Genomic DNA, 17,253 nt, shown 5'->3' with positions numbered 1-17,253 from the left:
AATGCAAAAAGACCATGCACATCAAAAGGACCACCAGTCTTTCCCAAGCTGCCTGTATGGCTTGTGACCTAAACCTTGTAATTCCCCAAACTTTTGAGGCTGAAAAAAAATGAAATAAAAAAGCAGTTTTACTAAAATCAGAGAAAACATGGGTAAAGATCCAACCAGGCAATGCTACATTTGTTGGCTCTTTAGCACTTTGTCTTGTTTAGTTAATTAATAACTTAATTTTGGTGAGTCGTTAATGCTGAAATCCAATTTAAATCAATCATTTTTGTTAAAAACACATTTAATTTATTTCCTACTTTTCATCTACGAATGTCATACAATTCATTAACTTGATTGTTTTTGTACATTAATTCCTATCATTGACACCATGAGCCTCTGTGTACTTCTCTTCCACATCAGTAGCTTAGGGGTGCCATGTCTGTTATGCATGGAGATTTCTTGATGTTAGAGAAGAAAATGTGACAAGACTCTTTTGTTAGTGGTATAGTGCTGTACAACTGACAACTCCAGCCTTACTAAATTCCAGGATTAAAAATGCATCATGCTCAAATCCCTATTGCTTTAATTGCTACGAGTGCCACAAACCTTATAAAATCACCCTTTTCTGAAACATTTGAGAGCCAGTTTCAAGAATAGGGAAAGGATCACCATCTTCCACAGCGAATTCATGCCCTCTATGGGAGTAAGAAATAGAACTATGATCATCAAAGTGAAAGCTAGCAAAATAAGGACTGCATTTTCTGAGCACAGATTGCTTTACCAGATGTAAGGAGAACTACCTAATCTTTAGCAGATTATTTGATTTCCTCTAGTAGAGGTCAGAAAGATTTCAGTTTCTGATTTAATCCAGCATGGAATTTTATGAGTCACTTATCTGTGGTTTGGGAAATCGAACCCAAAGGGAAATCAAGTGTGGTTTGTTTGTGTTTTACACCATAAATGTCTCACACAGAAAATGTTTGGCAGTTTAGTACATTTCAGCCCAAACTATACTGGAGCCTTTCACAGGACTAGCCTGGGTTATTTTGGGACCATTTTTGGTCCTCTGAGCCAATGCTATTAACATGTCTTGAAACTGAGAACCGTATAGTTTCTCATTCCAGCCCAGATGTATTTCCCAGTGGGCAGGAGATACTTCCTTTATTCTTCTTCCAAAAACATCTCTTCTAAAAGCATCATCAGCCATTATTTCCCAACTTTCCAAATGGAATGATACAGTTTCTTAAACCTGTGCCGGTAGGCAGGAATAAACCAAATACATGGCTATACAGAGGCAAACCTCATGAAAAGGGAAAAAAAATGTGCTGATCTTCACCTCACCTTTTGGGAATCCTAATTTTAACTCCAGGTAATGAAAAGATCTGAAGCTGCTTCAGGAGGGCGCAAAAGTCATGTGCCGTGCAAGCGTTAAAATCAAAACTGCATTTTTTAGTCCAGAGTAGATTTGGCCTTGGGCAGTTTCAAACTATATGGTATAATCATATGGAAATGCAAGTCTGAAAAGGGATCCAATTCAGCTCTATTTAAGTTCAGCTAGCCATGTTTCACAAATGATACTTGCTGGGGATATGATATTTCACAAGTTCAGTGGGATATTTATCTAGGTATTCAACTCCTCAGTGTTTTAGTATTTTGATGGTGCCTTTTCCTAAATACTCAAACTTCATGCTTAGCTGAGTGTTGAAAGGAGAACGTTTCTGTTAATAGCTCATGCTCCTATCCAGTGTACTACACCATTACAAAGAAAGCACAATGCACCATTTCTTTATCACTCCTTTTTTTCCCCCAAACATCTAATCAGGTAAATGTTACTCGAGAAGATTCACCAGGAGAAGATCCAATCTTTCTCCGCACTTTAGGAAAAGGAGATTGGTTTGGAGAAAAAGCCCTCCAGGGGTAAGTATTAAAGTTTATCTAGATGCACAATTTAGATTGCCTTCAAGTAGTATGTCATTAATTTGTCTGGAGCAGTTACAAACCTAGGTAGCATCATTAAAACAAGAGTATAATGGAATCTGTGATGAGATTATGTTACAAGTGCAAGTAATGAAGTTCAGCACAGATTTATCCATTCTGTTTATATTTCAGGGGAAGCTGATTGTGTGATATCACCTGTCTCAGTTCTTTCACTTTCTCATCTCTGCTGTGTGTGTGTGTGTAAAAAACTGAAATGAGCGAAAAAGACTTGCAATAAGAGCAGTTGAGTGTGTATTGGTCCATCTGGCTGGCTGCTTGCCCACAAAATAGCTTTTTCAAATTAGTAGAAATTGCTTAATATTAGAGTATTGAGGCAGTTGCTAGTGATGCAGGTCATCCATGTGCAGCATTGTCCATTGCTATAGGGTAAATAATAAGGGAAGGGAATACTTATCCATCTATGAGTGTCAGCAGGACCCTAACTAGGACTACTACTAGGTAGAGACAATGAGTGCCTTACTCAGCACTGGCCAAATGTGTGATTGATAGCTGAAGTGCCTCTGATGTGCACTGCTGCATCAGGTAGAGCATCTAAACAGGCAGCTGCTGCATGTAGTGCAGAGTGAGTTATCATCTGCCTCTTCTGCCTTCCATCACTTGCAGGTAAGAATATAGTGAGGGACTACCTGTCTTAACAGGTTGTAGCCGTCGTTATGCTGTCTGGCAGACCACCTCACTGAATACTTTTGGTGTCTTCCTTCTTCTTCTTCTTCTGATGATGATGATGATGATGATTATAATTTACTTTTTATCCACCTTTCCATAAGGCTTGAAACACAGGGTACAACGCAGATTAAAATGCAATGCACAGTCGGCCCTCCACTTTCACGGGGGATTTGTTCTGGAGCACACATCCCCTTGAAAACGGAGACTCGCCATAGGCTTGAATGGGATGGGTACCCGTCAGTGGGGGCATGCCCCATTGAAAATAATGGAACTTGCCCCTCTGTGAATATTCAAGAGCACGGATCTCAAGTCCATGAGAAAGGAGGATCAACTATATAACTAAACACCTGAAACTATTTAAACACATAGATTAAAACACATAAACATAGGATTAAGATGACCATTACACATTAAAATAATCGAGACATAAAATTAAAAACATACCAATTTAAAATCCATAGTTTAACACTGACTGGGTAATCCTGCCAGAAGAGATGGGTCTATAATACTGTTTTAAATCCAGACAGCATGCTTAACTGTCAAATCTCCCCTGACAGGTCATCCCATAGTCTAGGGGCACATGATAAAAAGGTCCTCTGGTGACAGTTGTCAGTCTAGCCCTGGTCAGTTGGGGTAAATGTGCCTCAGAGGACCTTAGTGTATGGGGCAGATTATATGGGATAAATAATATAATCACTTCAGTTGAATAAAAGCAGAATAGTATAATTTTTAAAGTTACTGTACAATTAAATAATCTAAGTCCAGTTGAAAAAAGTGGGATGTACTTTTAAGTAGTGATGGATGAACCAGTTTCTTTTCTTATTGTCTGTTTCTAGTAATGGTACTGTTGATTGTGAAAGGGTTGTGAAAGAAACAGCTGAAAGGTTGTTCTGTCTCCTTTTCATACTAATATGGGATTTATTTATTTTTTGTAATACATTTACACATATTTCCAAAATTATTAATCACAGTTTTCCTCAAAATGCTTATTTTAAACATTTTTGTGGCATGATTTAGTAAGTGTGAAATCAAATGGGTAACTACATTCTGATCCATTCATTTGCCTAGGAAGTTAGTTCATATTGGAATCTATAGTGATCCAATTCTCATATGCCCCTCTTTGTACATTTATGCATTAGTATTTGCCAAATGCAGATTTTTACTGTGCAACTTCATTAATTCCTGCAGGAATTACCCTAAATATGTTATCCTAAAAATATTTTAGAACAAAATTTACTGTGTGTATATTTTCTCTAATCTTCCTATGCAGTCCTTATCTCTTTATAAAGTTTTTCTTCATTGTGTTAATTTAAGAATCTTTGACATCTTAACAGAATATACTAAAGGGATTACCATTTCAGCAAAAGACCAGGTAGTCAAAGTGGAAGGATTAATCTCCTTAAAACAGTTTGTATTGATATTAGTTATACAGTACCACAGTGCCAACGCTTACCCATATTAATTCTCATATAGCTTTAGAGTAATATTTCTTCCTGTTTTCTGAGTTTAGTTAAAATAAATTTATTGATGATGGTGAACAGACATTAAAACACAGTGTTAGTTTTTTATTTTTGTTTTTTTTAAGACTAAAGTGAAATGCTGAGATTATTTACCAAGTATTCCCAGTTCAAGGGGGGGGGGGAGTTTATTTATGCAAATGCTTTTTGAATTACATTACTGAACTCCTGCAGAGCCCAGATTGCTAGCTTGTTTGTTATGTTTGAACAAAACTTGATTTCAGCAATATTGGTTAAAATGCTGAGATATATCTACATCTCAATGAAATATGCCAGCGAGTAGTGGTCCAAGATAAGCAGCTGGCATATTACTTTCATAGATTGGATTACTTTTCCCCACCTGTGTTTTACCATTTAAACTTCAAAGCCTGCTTGGCATTTTAGTTTTATGTTCTTCATGGATTCTCATATTGAACAATGACTTCAGCCAGTGCTATGAATGTTTATTCTGTGATTAAGTGATGTTAAACGTTTTGAAATGAGATTTCTGGTTTGGGATCCTACTCATATTCACACAGAGGCTGCTGCAGTATGCTGCTTTCCAATATCACACAAGGTTGCATGGCACATACTAACAGTGCCAGCCTTGTTCCTATTCTGGAAAGGACAATGTCACAGAGAAGAACCATAACATCTAGCTCAACTATGGATACCTTACTTGTCATGATTCAGTGCCTATGTTTCTATAGATGTATACATAAGTATTATATATTACAATATACATGACAGTCCCCTTTGGCTCTCTCCACACTAAACTGAATGAAGAGAATTGCATCCATCTGCTGAACATATACACTTTCTGTTGAAGCCACATATATCATATGCATTGTTAAAATGTGTGTCAGTTGCAGGGAAAAAAAGGGCTAATACATTCCTCATGGACACTGCTTATGGACACTGCTTATATACTAGAGCAGGGTTTATTAACCAGGCTTACCCAGAACCTTAAGGATCTGTGAAAGGTTTCTGCGTCTTCTGGGAGACATCATGACTGAAAAAATAAATATTTTTTAGCTATACATATAAAATCTTTTGGTGCAGGGATTCTCTGAGACCTGGAAATTATTTCAAGAATTCCTCCAGGGTAAAATGGCTGATGAAGGCTGCAGTAGATGCTTGAAATGTTACTCAAGTTGGCAGATTTATATACATTTGTTTCAGAAGATGTGACTGCTAATAGTGAAGTCAGAAGGAATTCAACTGCAGAAAGTGCAGAAAATGGTAATTACCTATCCAATTGCCTAGTTTCTATGAATACAAACATACTAGATGATCTCTGAACAATGCTATACAGGAATTATGCACATGCGATGGCTGTTTTGCTGCATTTTAGGTAGATATAAAAGAAATATATGAGAATTTATAAGGACTTTACCAGCGACTATGGGCCCATACAATTCTTATGATTGGATTATGGCTTTGGCATAGCTTCTGGCCTCTTAGGATGCCTGCATCCTTTAAACAGCATACCTCCAAAGTGACCTGAAGCAGCTTTATTTTGGCCTGTCTGTATGGGCTCTATGTTTCATTCTTAAAAGAAATGCCTTCCTTCATAGCATGAGAATAGTTGAATTGCTTCTACAACCTTATCTCATCTCTTACAAGAAGAAGAAAAAATAATTAACACAGACCTAAAGTCTTGACCTTTTTACAGTGAATGTCATACTTTTGCCAGGAGATTCGCCACAAGAACCTGCTCATTTATATCAATTCACGCCATTTCTTTCGTACTTTGCAGTCACAGAAGTGCTGCTTCAGTGCCACTGTTTCTTTCTCCCAGACAACATGTTTATACAAGGGATTGATTTCTTTGAAATTTAGCAGTGCAATCAGGCAACTGTTCCCCCCTCACTCTGAATGGATAGAATAAGGGGAATGGTAGTGTAGTCTCTCATTCTGTTAATAGCAAATTCTTCGCAAATGGCAAATTCAAAGCACTCCCGACAGCCTCTGTTTAAAAATCTCCAACCACACTCCAGTACAGCGTGTTCCACTGCTGAACAGCTCTTGCCGTCTGAAAGTTCTTCCTAATATTTAGGTGGAGTCTTTTTACCTGTGAATTGAACCCATTGATCTGAGTCCTATTCCCTGGAGCTGCAGAAAACATCCCCTTTGTCCTAGGCTCAATTTGGGCAACAGTGCAAATGATAACTGTACCTCCAAATTTTGCCATGTCCAGGTACTCTAGGTACACAAGGTGCCATGTTGGCTTGGCATACGTCTGAAAAACAGGTTTGGGGTATGAATGTGTGGCAGGACTTATTGCGGGAGAGGGGTTCAAGTGAAAAATGTTTTTAAAAATAAATAAATGGGGGGTGGCATGCTGCTGGAGGCCTTTGGAGCCATGAAAGTGGGGTTTGGTAACCTTTTGAGGTCCATGGGCCACACTTTGCACACTCCTGTCCTAGGCAATACCCATTTGTTTTTCTATTTAACATTATGAGAGTAGCAACCAGAATGTTACTGTGACTCCAACTAAATGTAACTTCAATGGAAAATATATGTTTTGTACATGCACACATATCTGATCCAACATAACCACAGCTTTTGTATTTATTTGTTCCTGTTTCATGCTCCCAAAGCCCTTCGACAGCATGCCAACCCCCATTTATTTTTTTAAAAAAACATTTTTCATCTGAACCTCACTCCCCCCAATAAGTCCTGTCTAGGACAAAATGCATGTGTTCTGTAGTTGTGTATCTGTAACCTAACTGCAAATTCCACCTTTTAAGGGAATTGGAAGTTATATAATATAGTAGATATTTATTACCTATATTTTACTTGCTAATTGTTTTGGATAGTTTTTACTAGTTTTGAAGCACACAACGCACAGGAAACTGTTGACGAAATGAGCACAAATCAATAACTGTGCCTCCGTCAGTTCTCCTGACGAGTGGAAGGAAATCACCTGCTTACTTTCTTATTTCTACAAAGCAACAGAAACACTGTTAATGGTGAACTATAATTTTGCCAATTGGATAGGCTTTCTCTGTTTTGCTTTGTGATTGAGCACTTGAAAATTGCACTGTAGTGGTCTGTTTGCTGATATATATTTTTCTTTTAAAACATCTTCTTAATGCCCTATAATACCCTTTTGTCCACATGCTTTGTTCTGCTGTTCCATGTGTGACATTTTCCATTATAATAGCTATTTTCTATGGTCTGATAAACATCTACAGTGTGTTCTGTATCATTATTGCACACTGGTAACTTAAATTAATGTCACAATGATTGTTTGTGTGTTCTGGATGCAGATGAGGCAGAGGAATATTTTATTCTGGGTTTATTCCCCAAGAATTGAGATATTGAAATATATGCTGTCTACATTTCATGACATTTTACACTGAAAGACCACTGGCTTAATATCTTCTGGTGTCCTTCTTTTGGCTTCCCTGCCTAATGCACAATTCTTTTTTGGCCTGTGTTCACTAGTTTACAAGAATTTAAAAGAGGTAGTAAATAATACGCTATTTTTTTTTAACTTTCATTGGATCTAGACAGTTTTAGAGCATTACATTCTATGCAAAGCTTTGTAGACCATAAAAACAGACAGATACATTCCCTTGATAGCTTAGAGATGAAGATCTTTGTTGAGAAATCAATATGAGTTCCGGAACTAATGCATTGTGGCTTGGGCAAGGCAGCTGATTCCTATATATCTTTTCATGTGCAGTTTTAATTATTCAGCAGTACAAAGCCAAAGACTACATTCTAATCATAGCATCTATTCTTTTTGATCAGGATTCTACAAAACCTCTTGTCAAATGCTAACATCTTATTTCTCATCTTATGGGATTTTCATTGCATACCCAAACTGAGCAAAGAACAGACCATAGTGTATTTGTCCCCTGTGTGGTTCAACATCCCAAAGCTACAACCTATAGGAATCAGTTCACATGCCAACAGATTACATAGATATTTTCTAACCTAAGTAGTCCTTATACATCAGAATCAACTATTTGTAGATTCCTCTTTGATTTGACCCTAACCTTCCACAGTGTAAGCATGTGTTCAATAACATTGAGTCCTGGGAAGAAACAGTCAGAGATCCTAGAAAACAGCAATGTAATATATCCCAAGGTAAAATATTAAAATGGTTATAGATAATGGTGTTAGATTGTAAGGAAAGTGCTCTCTGGTGTTTTTTGTGGGTCTGAGAGACTGTCTACCACTAATACAATGGGAGATTTGTCTCCTGTGTTCCTTACATTGTTTTCTTTGGGTCACGAAAGAAGAACTGGAACAAAAATAAAAATGCATACTACCGGTAGTCCAAAACTCTACTGTAAAACATGTTTTTTTTTTAATTTCAAAACCCATTTATTTTATATGACATTCCTTGGCATAATTTAAGCAGTCACATAATTGACATGTCTCGTGTTAAAAACCATATTGAAAACTGAGAAAGCATTTCGAATTCAGCTGTTGAATACTAAAACCCAAGTTTTGTATGGAATCCCAAACATTCCAAATTTGAATTTGAATCCACTACTTCTTTCACTTCAGTTTTACAACAATACTGGAGAGAAAAGGCACCACAGTTTGTTAGTAGACAGAAGATGGGAAGGTGCTAAATTGTCTTTTTCTCCCCTTCAATGAACAGTCAGCTGCCAGAGTCAATTTTACTTTTACTTTTTAGTAAATCCCCCTTCTACATGGTTCAGAGATCATTTAAAAAAATACTTTTCTTCTTTTCCCACATTCTCCCAAAGGCCATGCTTTATTAATTTATTAATTTTGAGATTTTTAGTTGTTCTGCTAAAATGGTTTCATCAGGGTGGATTTCATAACCAAGCAACAATGCAATCGATCATGAAAATTTTAATAACAAAAATCACATCATGTTAATTATTTAAACACACACACAAACTCTAGCCAAATAACAGTCCAAATAAAATCAGCTCACATGCTCTATTAAAGATGATTTGACTGTTTTTACTGATCCCCAAATCCTGTTGATGCACCGTGCTGGCATAGCTATGCTAGTGTAAGCAGTGGCATCAGAAGGAAAAGAGCTGTAGGTGCAGTAGTTGGGAAGGAATTAATGCACTGTAGAACTAGGCTGCTCAGAGCCTGGAGATTTTGTCTGCCTTCCCACATCACCACACTGTGACCCCAAGGAAAGTACAACCATTAGTGGAGTGTACTAACAGGATTCTAGTTTTGACTTACTTCATTTGCTGAGGTTCACCATGGCCAGCAAGAAGTAACATTTCCATTTTAGGGTCACAGGAGACAAACCTAGGCAGATTCTGTTCAAACTCCTATTATATTTCTGGTACAAATGATAAATTCTGTTGGAGAACATGACAAATTATGGTTGCAACAAGCCTCATGTTCTCTTCATTGTTTGTCAAATCATATATTAAGATTCCAAATATTAGGGGCAGCTGTCTATCCTTGTGTAGGTAAAAATAATAGCATCAATATATACTGAAAATCATCACAAAACCCAAAGTTTGCTAAAAGTTTTACAAACAACTTTTCAGGGGAATAGAATGTAATAGAACACTAGATTCCAGAAACAGCCCCAAAAGGACTTTGAACTTGTTGAGAGACAAGCATTGCAGCCCATTACAAATTACCTGTTGGGACAGATAATACAAGTTTTAATTTGCTAAATTCATTGCCATTTCTCTCAGCCTGTGATATGCCTGAGTAGTTGTGTGTTTTCATGCCATTTGGATGCAAATTTATAATTAAGTATCAACATGGTGCATTAAATGTGGAAATAGTTTGATTGTATAATACCATGCCTTTCATTTTAATCTTCATAGTTGGTGGTTCCTTAACAAATTATCTTCAGGTTCTGAAGATAATAACATTTACTCAGCATGTTATCAACAGATCTTGACATTGTTCGGCTGATCTTGCTGCTGTATATAATACAGTATAACCATTTTGAAATGTACCTAGTCTGTGTCCTCTGAGATCTTTGGGTGAAAGTATGGAACATCAGATAGAATATGAAAAATAAAACAGAGGTAGAGTAGGTTTTAGCGAAGACTGGATAATAGGGCTACCAACCTGTGCCCAGGTTGTATTTATATCTACATTTATAGAATTTTCCCATACAATATGTCAAGTAGTGCAAGCACATTCTTGAGGTACATCCAGTGATTGTGTCTAGGTAGCTGGAGGCATTGTGTAATGAATGTTTAAAGCCATTATCTTGGTACTCATGTGCACCAATGTGGAGAGTTTTCTGATGTGCCAAAAAGCTTTCAAATGTAGAAAATAGACCAAATGCTGTTATTTTTATTATTAGCAAATTAGTAAAATGATCAAATCAGTAAGTAGAAAAGGATATCCTTGATTGTATTTTTTCAGGAAGAATCTGTGCTGCAATACTACTATGAATTATGTATGGAATGTTTGACTGTAGGGAGTAGATGGCAATCTGTGCTTACATACATACAGTAGAAACAGTTGAATATCGGTGTTATAGTATTTTATATCTTTCTGTCTTGTGGGAAATCAGTTTGGTTCCATCATGATGAGTGGAAATATGTATGGCAATCACAGCAGGAGTCACAACGTGAAGTCCAATATGTAGGACTAGCAATATGTCCCTACAGTGTAAATAAGATACTGTGTTGAACTAAACCCCTGAACTCTTTTAAGGAAAGAGGATTGCTGTCCAACAAAGCAGCAAAAAAATGCTGATGTTGCATTCTATGTAAACACTGAGTCTCATAGAATAGAAACAGATAATCTAGACTAGAACAGTACTTTATGGAATGAAGGCAGAGAATAGAATACTGTATGGAATACAAGATGAGAGTTAATTGCATATTTTATGGCTTCTATGTAAAATATGTGGTTTGGCAAATTTTAATGATCAAGATGCAAAGAGTGTATTTCCCCATGTACCATCCATATATGTTTACACCACTGTTATTGGTTTAGTACTTTACTTTCTTACTTAGATTATTGATACACTGCCCAATAAAAATGATCTCTTGATAATTCACCACTAAAATTAAACTCTTAAAGAACAGTAAGATGCAAATATGAAAAAACCAAACAGATTGAAATGGACCACAAAGGTTTCAACAAAATTGTCAGGTAAGCCTCTCTAAAGGAACCATTCCACTGTCAGCCTACCACCACTGAAAAGGTGCTCTGCCCCTTCAGATACCCACCTACCCCCCTTCATTTTGCAGGAGCACTTACCAATCTTATCAATGTGGGTTCAGTTCCAGACACCCACCCAATGATACCAAAAACAGAAGGATCAGTCCCATTAATCTCAATAGACGCCAACATGTGCATGGCCACACCAACATTGACAATAATGGGATGGAGCCATCCACGGATGCTGCTATCCGCAGATGGCTAGCTTACTGATCTGGAGAGCTGAATGTACAATATGTATTTAATGTATCATGTAATTTATCCCTAACTGTAAAGCAGTTTAATTAGTCATTCTGCTTTCTTAAATTTCTCCTAGTGTATTTTATTTTGGAGTGTGGTGAGTTTCCCACCCAGACAAGACTACACAAGAAATTTCTGTAATTTGAAATGGTTTCAAAAACAAAAAGCAAACATAAATTTTACATGGCATCTCAAGTCTTCCTCACAACATAGGCAGTTGCGTTGCATGGCAGAGTTATAACTTGTAAATTATTTATGTTGGAATCTTACACGTTTCCTCTGACATGTGTTCTCTTGAGTTCAGTGAGGTGTACTCACAGATACATGTCTATAGAATTCCAGATAGTTCATTCCCCATGTCCATACTACAGTCTGTGACTGAGAGAAAAGTTCTCTGCTCTGTGAGAATCAGTTTATTCACCCCAGATTTCAGCATATCAGCTTCAGAAAGTGTGCTACATACACATCTGGCAGACATTTCCAGCAGAGTTTTCATTTTTTTATCTGAGTTTTCAATAGCTTATTCAAGGTAGATAGGTATTAACTGATGATTAGGACAAACCTTTTTCATAACTGTGTTCAGTCACCTGAAAAGACTCAAATAACCACAATGGGCCCTTGGTATCTACTGGGGCTTGGTTCCAGGACCCCCTGTGGATACCAAAATCCATGGATGCTCAGCTCCCATTATATACAATGGCATAGCAAAAGTGAGTCCCTTATTTAAAATGGCAAAATCAAGCTTTGCTTTTTGGAATTTTTTATATATATATTTTCATTCATTCAAGTTGTGGGCAGTTGAATCAATGAATGCAGAATCCATGGATACAGAGGTCCTACTGGATTTAAGTAATGGAGGAGTAGCACAAGAGAATAATTTGAGCCACCACCTTAACTCAAGATCTTTTCAAAGAATGTGCAGTTGCCTGTGAGCTTTCATGTAGAATTCCTGTACAATAAAACTGAACCACAACAATTCATTCCAATTCATTCTAACATTAGCAAATACAGTACTAAAAGTAATGAACAAACGAATGTAATATACTCTGGAGCCAGAAGATCAGTGAACACTGAAACTGGAATCTTTTGTGCCTTATCAGCTGTCTGCCTTCTGTTCTGAATTTCAAATTGCCACTTTGCATTTCAAAAAACATGTTTACATAAAACACCAAATAATGAAAATGCATTAGATACTCAAAAGAAACAATCATGTTAATAAAAATTCTATGAATAAAAATGGCTTCCTATGTATTGTAAAAGGAAAAAAAAATTCCACATTTTAATTGACTTTCTGATCTTTTAAAAATAGATCCTTTGGAGAAAGCATATTAGGAAATAAATTATAGTTCTATTTAACATGCATGAGCAGTTCATGGCTCTTTCAGGAAGAACATAGTACAGTTGCTTATTCAATTTTATTATGTAAGTTACCCATTTTCATCAAGTGAATTTCAAAGTCAATACAAGGCCTCCATAGAAGGAAAGAAAGCACTGTTCAACTTTGTCAGCGTCTGCCTGTTAAAAGCATACTCTTGCCCTGATCTAATAAGAGTTCTGTACTACTTACCTGGAGTTGGTCTAGCTGAAGTTCCTGTTGACACTGCTTGGTCATTTACCCATAAATATTCAAGAGTTTCCATATTTGATGATCAACCATGAAATAATGAGACCAGATATATATATATAGGGCCATTTGGGAAGCTACAAGAAAGGAGAGCATCCTGGTGCGGGTCCGGCTGGAGAACCAGGTGTCACCACATGACAAAAACCCCTCCAACTTACCCTTGGGTGAAACACCAGACCCCGAGGTAAATACAAGATATTGTATTGAACCTTCGGTTCACCCTATTGGAAAGCAAACATAGGGCACTCTTTTCCAAAATACCACAAGTTTATGAGAGAGAGCAAAAAAACAAACAAACAAACCCATGTCATCCCCAAAAGCAGTCTTCTTTCCAATCCCCAGGTCCCTTGACCTGCAAAGGCTGTCCCAGAGCCCAACCTTTCACCCAAAGGGGGTGCCGACAATGAACACCAAACGAATCATATTTTCCCCCATTGCTGCCCCTAATGACAATGACAGCTTCCTATTTAGTGACTCATCAAGGCAATTTTCCAAGTCCCAGTACAAACAGTATGGGGTAGGCAAAAAAAAATTCCTACCTGGTCCCGAAGTGACCACCTAAGCTCACAGTGGATATTGGGCGGGAGAGGTGGATCGTGTTTCAAACAGAAGTAATGGCTGTATAGGAGGCAACCAGCATAAAAAGTCACTGTGCTCTGTCCCCTATCACATGACCCTGGCCACAATTATCCTTGTTTCTAATCATGGAGACCATCAAGGCGTACCTTCCTTTATAGGGTTGCGCCGCTTAGGTCATGTCCGAATTACCTCCATCACATTGGGGGCACATATGGCTAAGATCTGATGGCATCTCCAGCAAATTAGACTTGCAGTTCCTGGCAAAATCAGTGATTCTTTCTCCCTTCTGCAGCTCCTTGTGAGCTCCAAAAATCACTCTATAGGGCTAAGAAATCTCAAAGAGCTGCAGTGGACACCAAGGTACATTTTTGATCTTGGCCATACCCAACAAGCCACAAAACAATTAATTCATGGAGTTGCTCCTCTCTTTGAAAGAAACAGGGGAGCCTCTCTATGGTGTGCCTCCATGTAGGAACAATTCATAACTGCTCCTTTAGACTGAAGTGAACTGAAGGGTGAGCCACTCCTGCAGGCCCTCCCAGGAGAACTGCCAGTATGAGCTTCCAGCCTTTAGAACAAGAAAGGGCTATACCTCTTTCCTTAAAGCCCACCCCAACATTGTCCAAGACTCCAGTGGAGACAATGTGAACAATCATTTTAAGAATTATTCAGACACATAGCCATGTTAGTCAGGAATATCAATATGCAAAGGGGTCCTTTGAGATCTAGGGGCAAAACAGACTGGTTAGAAATGCCGGCATCAGGGTAGAGTGGGGGCATGGTGACTGAATGTCGCATGCATGCCCCAACTCCATCCTGATACCAACGTCATTCTATACACCCAATTGCACGGTGGGGTTGTCACGGCACTCATTTAGACATGCTGCACCAAAGGAGCGCCGAAAAAACCCAGCATCACAGCAAGGGCACCAACGACATTTTGCCATTCTTTTTAGCACTGGCAAAGCATTAGATTAGGGCTGCGGCAAGTGGTTGCCATGGCCCCTATCTGGCAAGGAAAGGGGTGGCAGGATGCCGTTCCAAAAAGGCAGTCTGTTTTTCCCCTAACTGAGTGAAAGAAGTTGTAGTACAAGCTTTTGTAGACTATGAAAGTGTATGCTATAGCTCCTTTCGCTCAGTCTCAAAGGTGCTACAAGAACCCTTTGCATGCTAATAATTTTGTTATGTTTGTGCTTGATCATGCATTGCCCTAAACAGCAGTTGGTATTGTACTGACTTACACATAAAAGAACTGATTTAAATTGGCTTTCAAAACAGTTTTTTCCATTAACACTTCAGATCTCATACTGATCTATTGAAGATCATTCTTTCTTCCTTGTGGTCTCTGTGACTCAGATGAGTGGATCTTGCACCTGCACAGAGACACGATTGTACCATTCTAATTCTGAGTAGTTCTTGACAAGAACCCACTCCTGCACTTTTAATACATGTACTCAGCACATCCAAGCTATTCTCCTTCAGGTCTTTTTTGTTCACCATGCAAGCAGCAGCTTAAGAGTATTTTCCCCTCCCTTGACTTAGCTGTTTGAAGAAATGAGTTTTTTCTTTGTTCTTCATCCAGCTCACTTGTCTATTATCATGATCTTTAACATTTTGTATATGACTTGTAAAGCCCCCTTTAATAAATGTACTTCTTAAAGCTGCAATTTGAATAACATACTGAGTGTTAGTTTTACTTTGTAGAGAGATACACATGTATACTTGCAGATAAAGGTTTTACAAGGTAGATTTTTAGCAACTGCATTTCAAAGGATTGAATCCATTTGTTGAAGGCCAACTTTCTAATGAAGTTGCAAAGAATCAACATGTGCACACTGCACCTGTTCCAACTGTAAAAATTCCATTCTTGTCTAAAGAGGTGGAACAGCATTCCCATAAGATATGAACCATATTTGCCTAACTACCACCTGTGTTTTCAAATAGGAATTACATGCATTTTCACAACAACACACACACAAAAAGAACTAGATTAAAGATGCTTGTTTTATCTAGCTGGGACATATTTTAAGACACACATATGTATCCCTAAGGATGTTTACTAAATCGTTTTTGTTTGCTCTTGAATTTTTTGAAACCCTCAACAACTAGAACTAGCAACGAGATAGTATAAAGGGCATGGAGACAAAAAGCAATTATAGAAGATAATAATGTGCCATGTTGATTATAACAATTATGATGGACTTTAAATACCATGTTTTTATTTAAAATTACAGTAGTATTTAAAAAGCTATGATTTTATAGAAGTGTTAGATCAAATAATTGAGAAGTTTGTTCCATCATACTTGTTACCAGAAGACTAGTAATGGGAAGAGGAAAGAAAATATCCTAAGAATAAAGATATACAACTGAACACTAAAGTAAGAATTGTCCAGTCCATTGTATTCCCCATCACTATGAACGGATGTGTGAACTGGACAGTGAGGAAAGCAGATAAAAAGAAAATCAACTCATTTGAGATGGGGTGCTGAAGAAAAGTGCTGAAAATATCATGCATGGCCAAGAAGACAAACAAATGGGTCCTTGAACAGATCAAGCCTGAACTCTCACTGGAAGCCAAGGCCCATTCTACACGGGACTTTGGCACGCCCCCAGTATGTCCTAGGGGTTGGCTGAGGACACATCGTCCAATCAGGCCTCATCCCTAGGACGTACTGGGTACGTCAAAATGGCGGCGCCCTATACACATGGGCACCGCCCTTTTGACGTCACGGACGCTTAGCGTCCGCAAGTCGCAGTGCGGTAATGACATCACAAGTGCGGCATTGGCACCTTGTGGCGCCATAACCGCGCTGCAAAAAGAACCCACTTTTTGCGGGTTCTTTTTGCTGTGCCAGGTAATCGCACGGTTTGTCCGCTGAGGTTCCCTGGAATAGCAAACACGGGCGCCGGCAGAGCACCCTTTTTGGGCACTCTGTAAAGCGCCCAAGATAGTTAAGTTGAGGCTGTTGTACTTTGGTTACATCGTGAGAAGGCATGAATCATTTAAAAAGACAATAGTGCTATGGAAGGTAGAGGGTACTAGGAAGAGAGGAAGACCACAGGCCAGATGGCTAGACTCAATCAGGGAGGCTACAGGCCTGAGTCTACAAGACCTAAGCAGAACAGTGGAGTATAGTGGGGCTTGGAGATGTCTCATACACAGGGTTGAGGTCAAGTTGAGAGTAGCTAACAACAACACTCAGTTTGCATCATCATCCAATAACATCAAAAATCCACCAAACAGTGATACCTTTATTGTCTAACCAAAATATACAATATACATGTTGCAAGCTTTTGAAGCTCCACTGGCTTCTTCATCAGGCAAGGTTTTAAAAACCATACAGGAGAGAAAAAAAATTGAAGTTGTTAGTCATAAGCCTGCATTTTGCTGTTTCTGTTCTCAGTTCAGATTGTATGGGAGGGATATTACTTGCAGGCTTGCACTTCGTCCTTCAGGAGCCTGTGGCTTCACAAGGATGGAGACATATTGATTTGCAAAGGAAG

General features: G+C 38.2%; 1 protein-coding gene across 1 annotated transcript in view; it reads left to right on the top strand.

Annotated features, from left to right (window-relative positions):
- The window catches only part of PRKG1 (protein kinase cGMP-dependent 1), a 655,625-nt gene that overhangs the window by 506,515 nt on the left and 131,857 nt on the right, over positions 1 to 17,253 (top strand). Inside the window, exon 7 of the mRNA XM_042459015.1 lies at positions 1,811 to 1,905. Within this exon, the coding sequence (XP_042314949.1) occupies positions 1,811 to 1,905 (95 nt within the window). The remainder of the gene's footprint in view (positions 1 to 1,810; positions 1,906 to 17,253) is intronic.

Source organism: Sceloporus undulatus, chromosome 3 (assembly GCF_019175285.1).
Source record: "Sceloporus undulatus isolate JIND9_A2432 ecotype Alabama chromosome 3, SceUnd_v1.1, whole genome shotgun sequence".
In the NCBI taxonomy this organism is placed as follows: Eukaryota; Metazoa; Chordata; class Lepidosauria; order Squamata; family Phrynosomatidae; genus Sceloporus; species Sceloporus undulatus.
The sequence above is the reverse complement of the archived record's forward strand: the minus strand, read 5'-3'. Positions and strand labels throughout refer to the sequence as shown.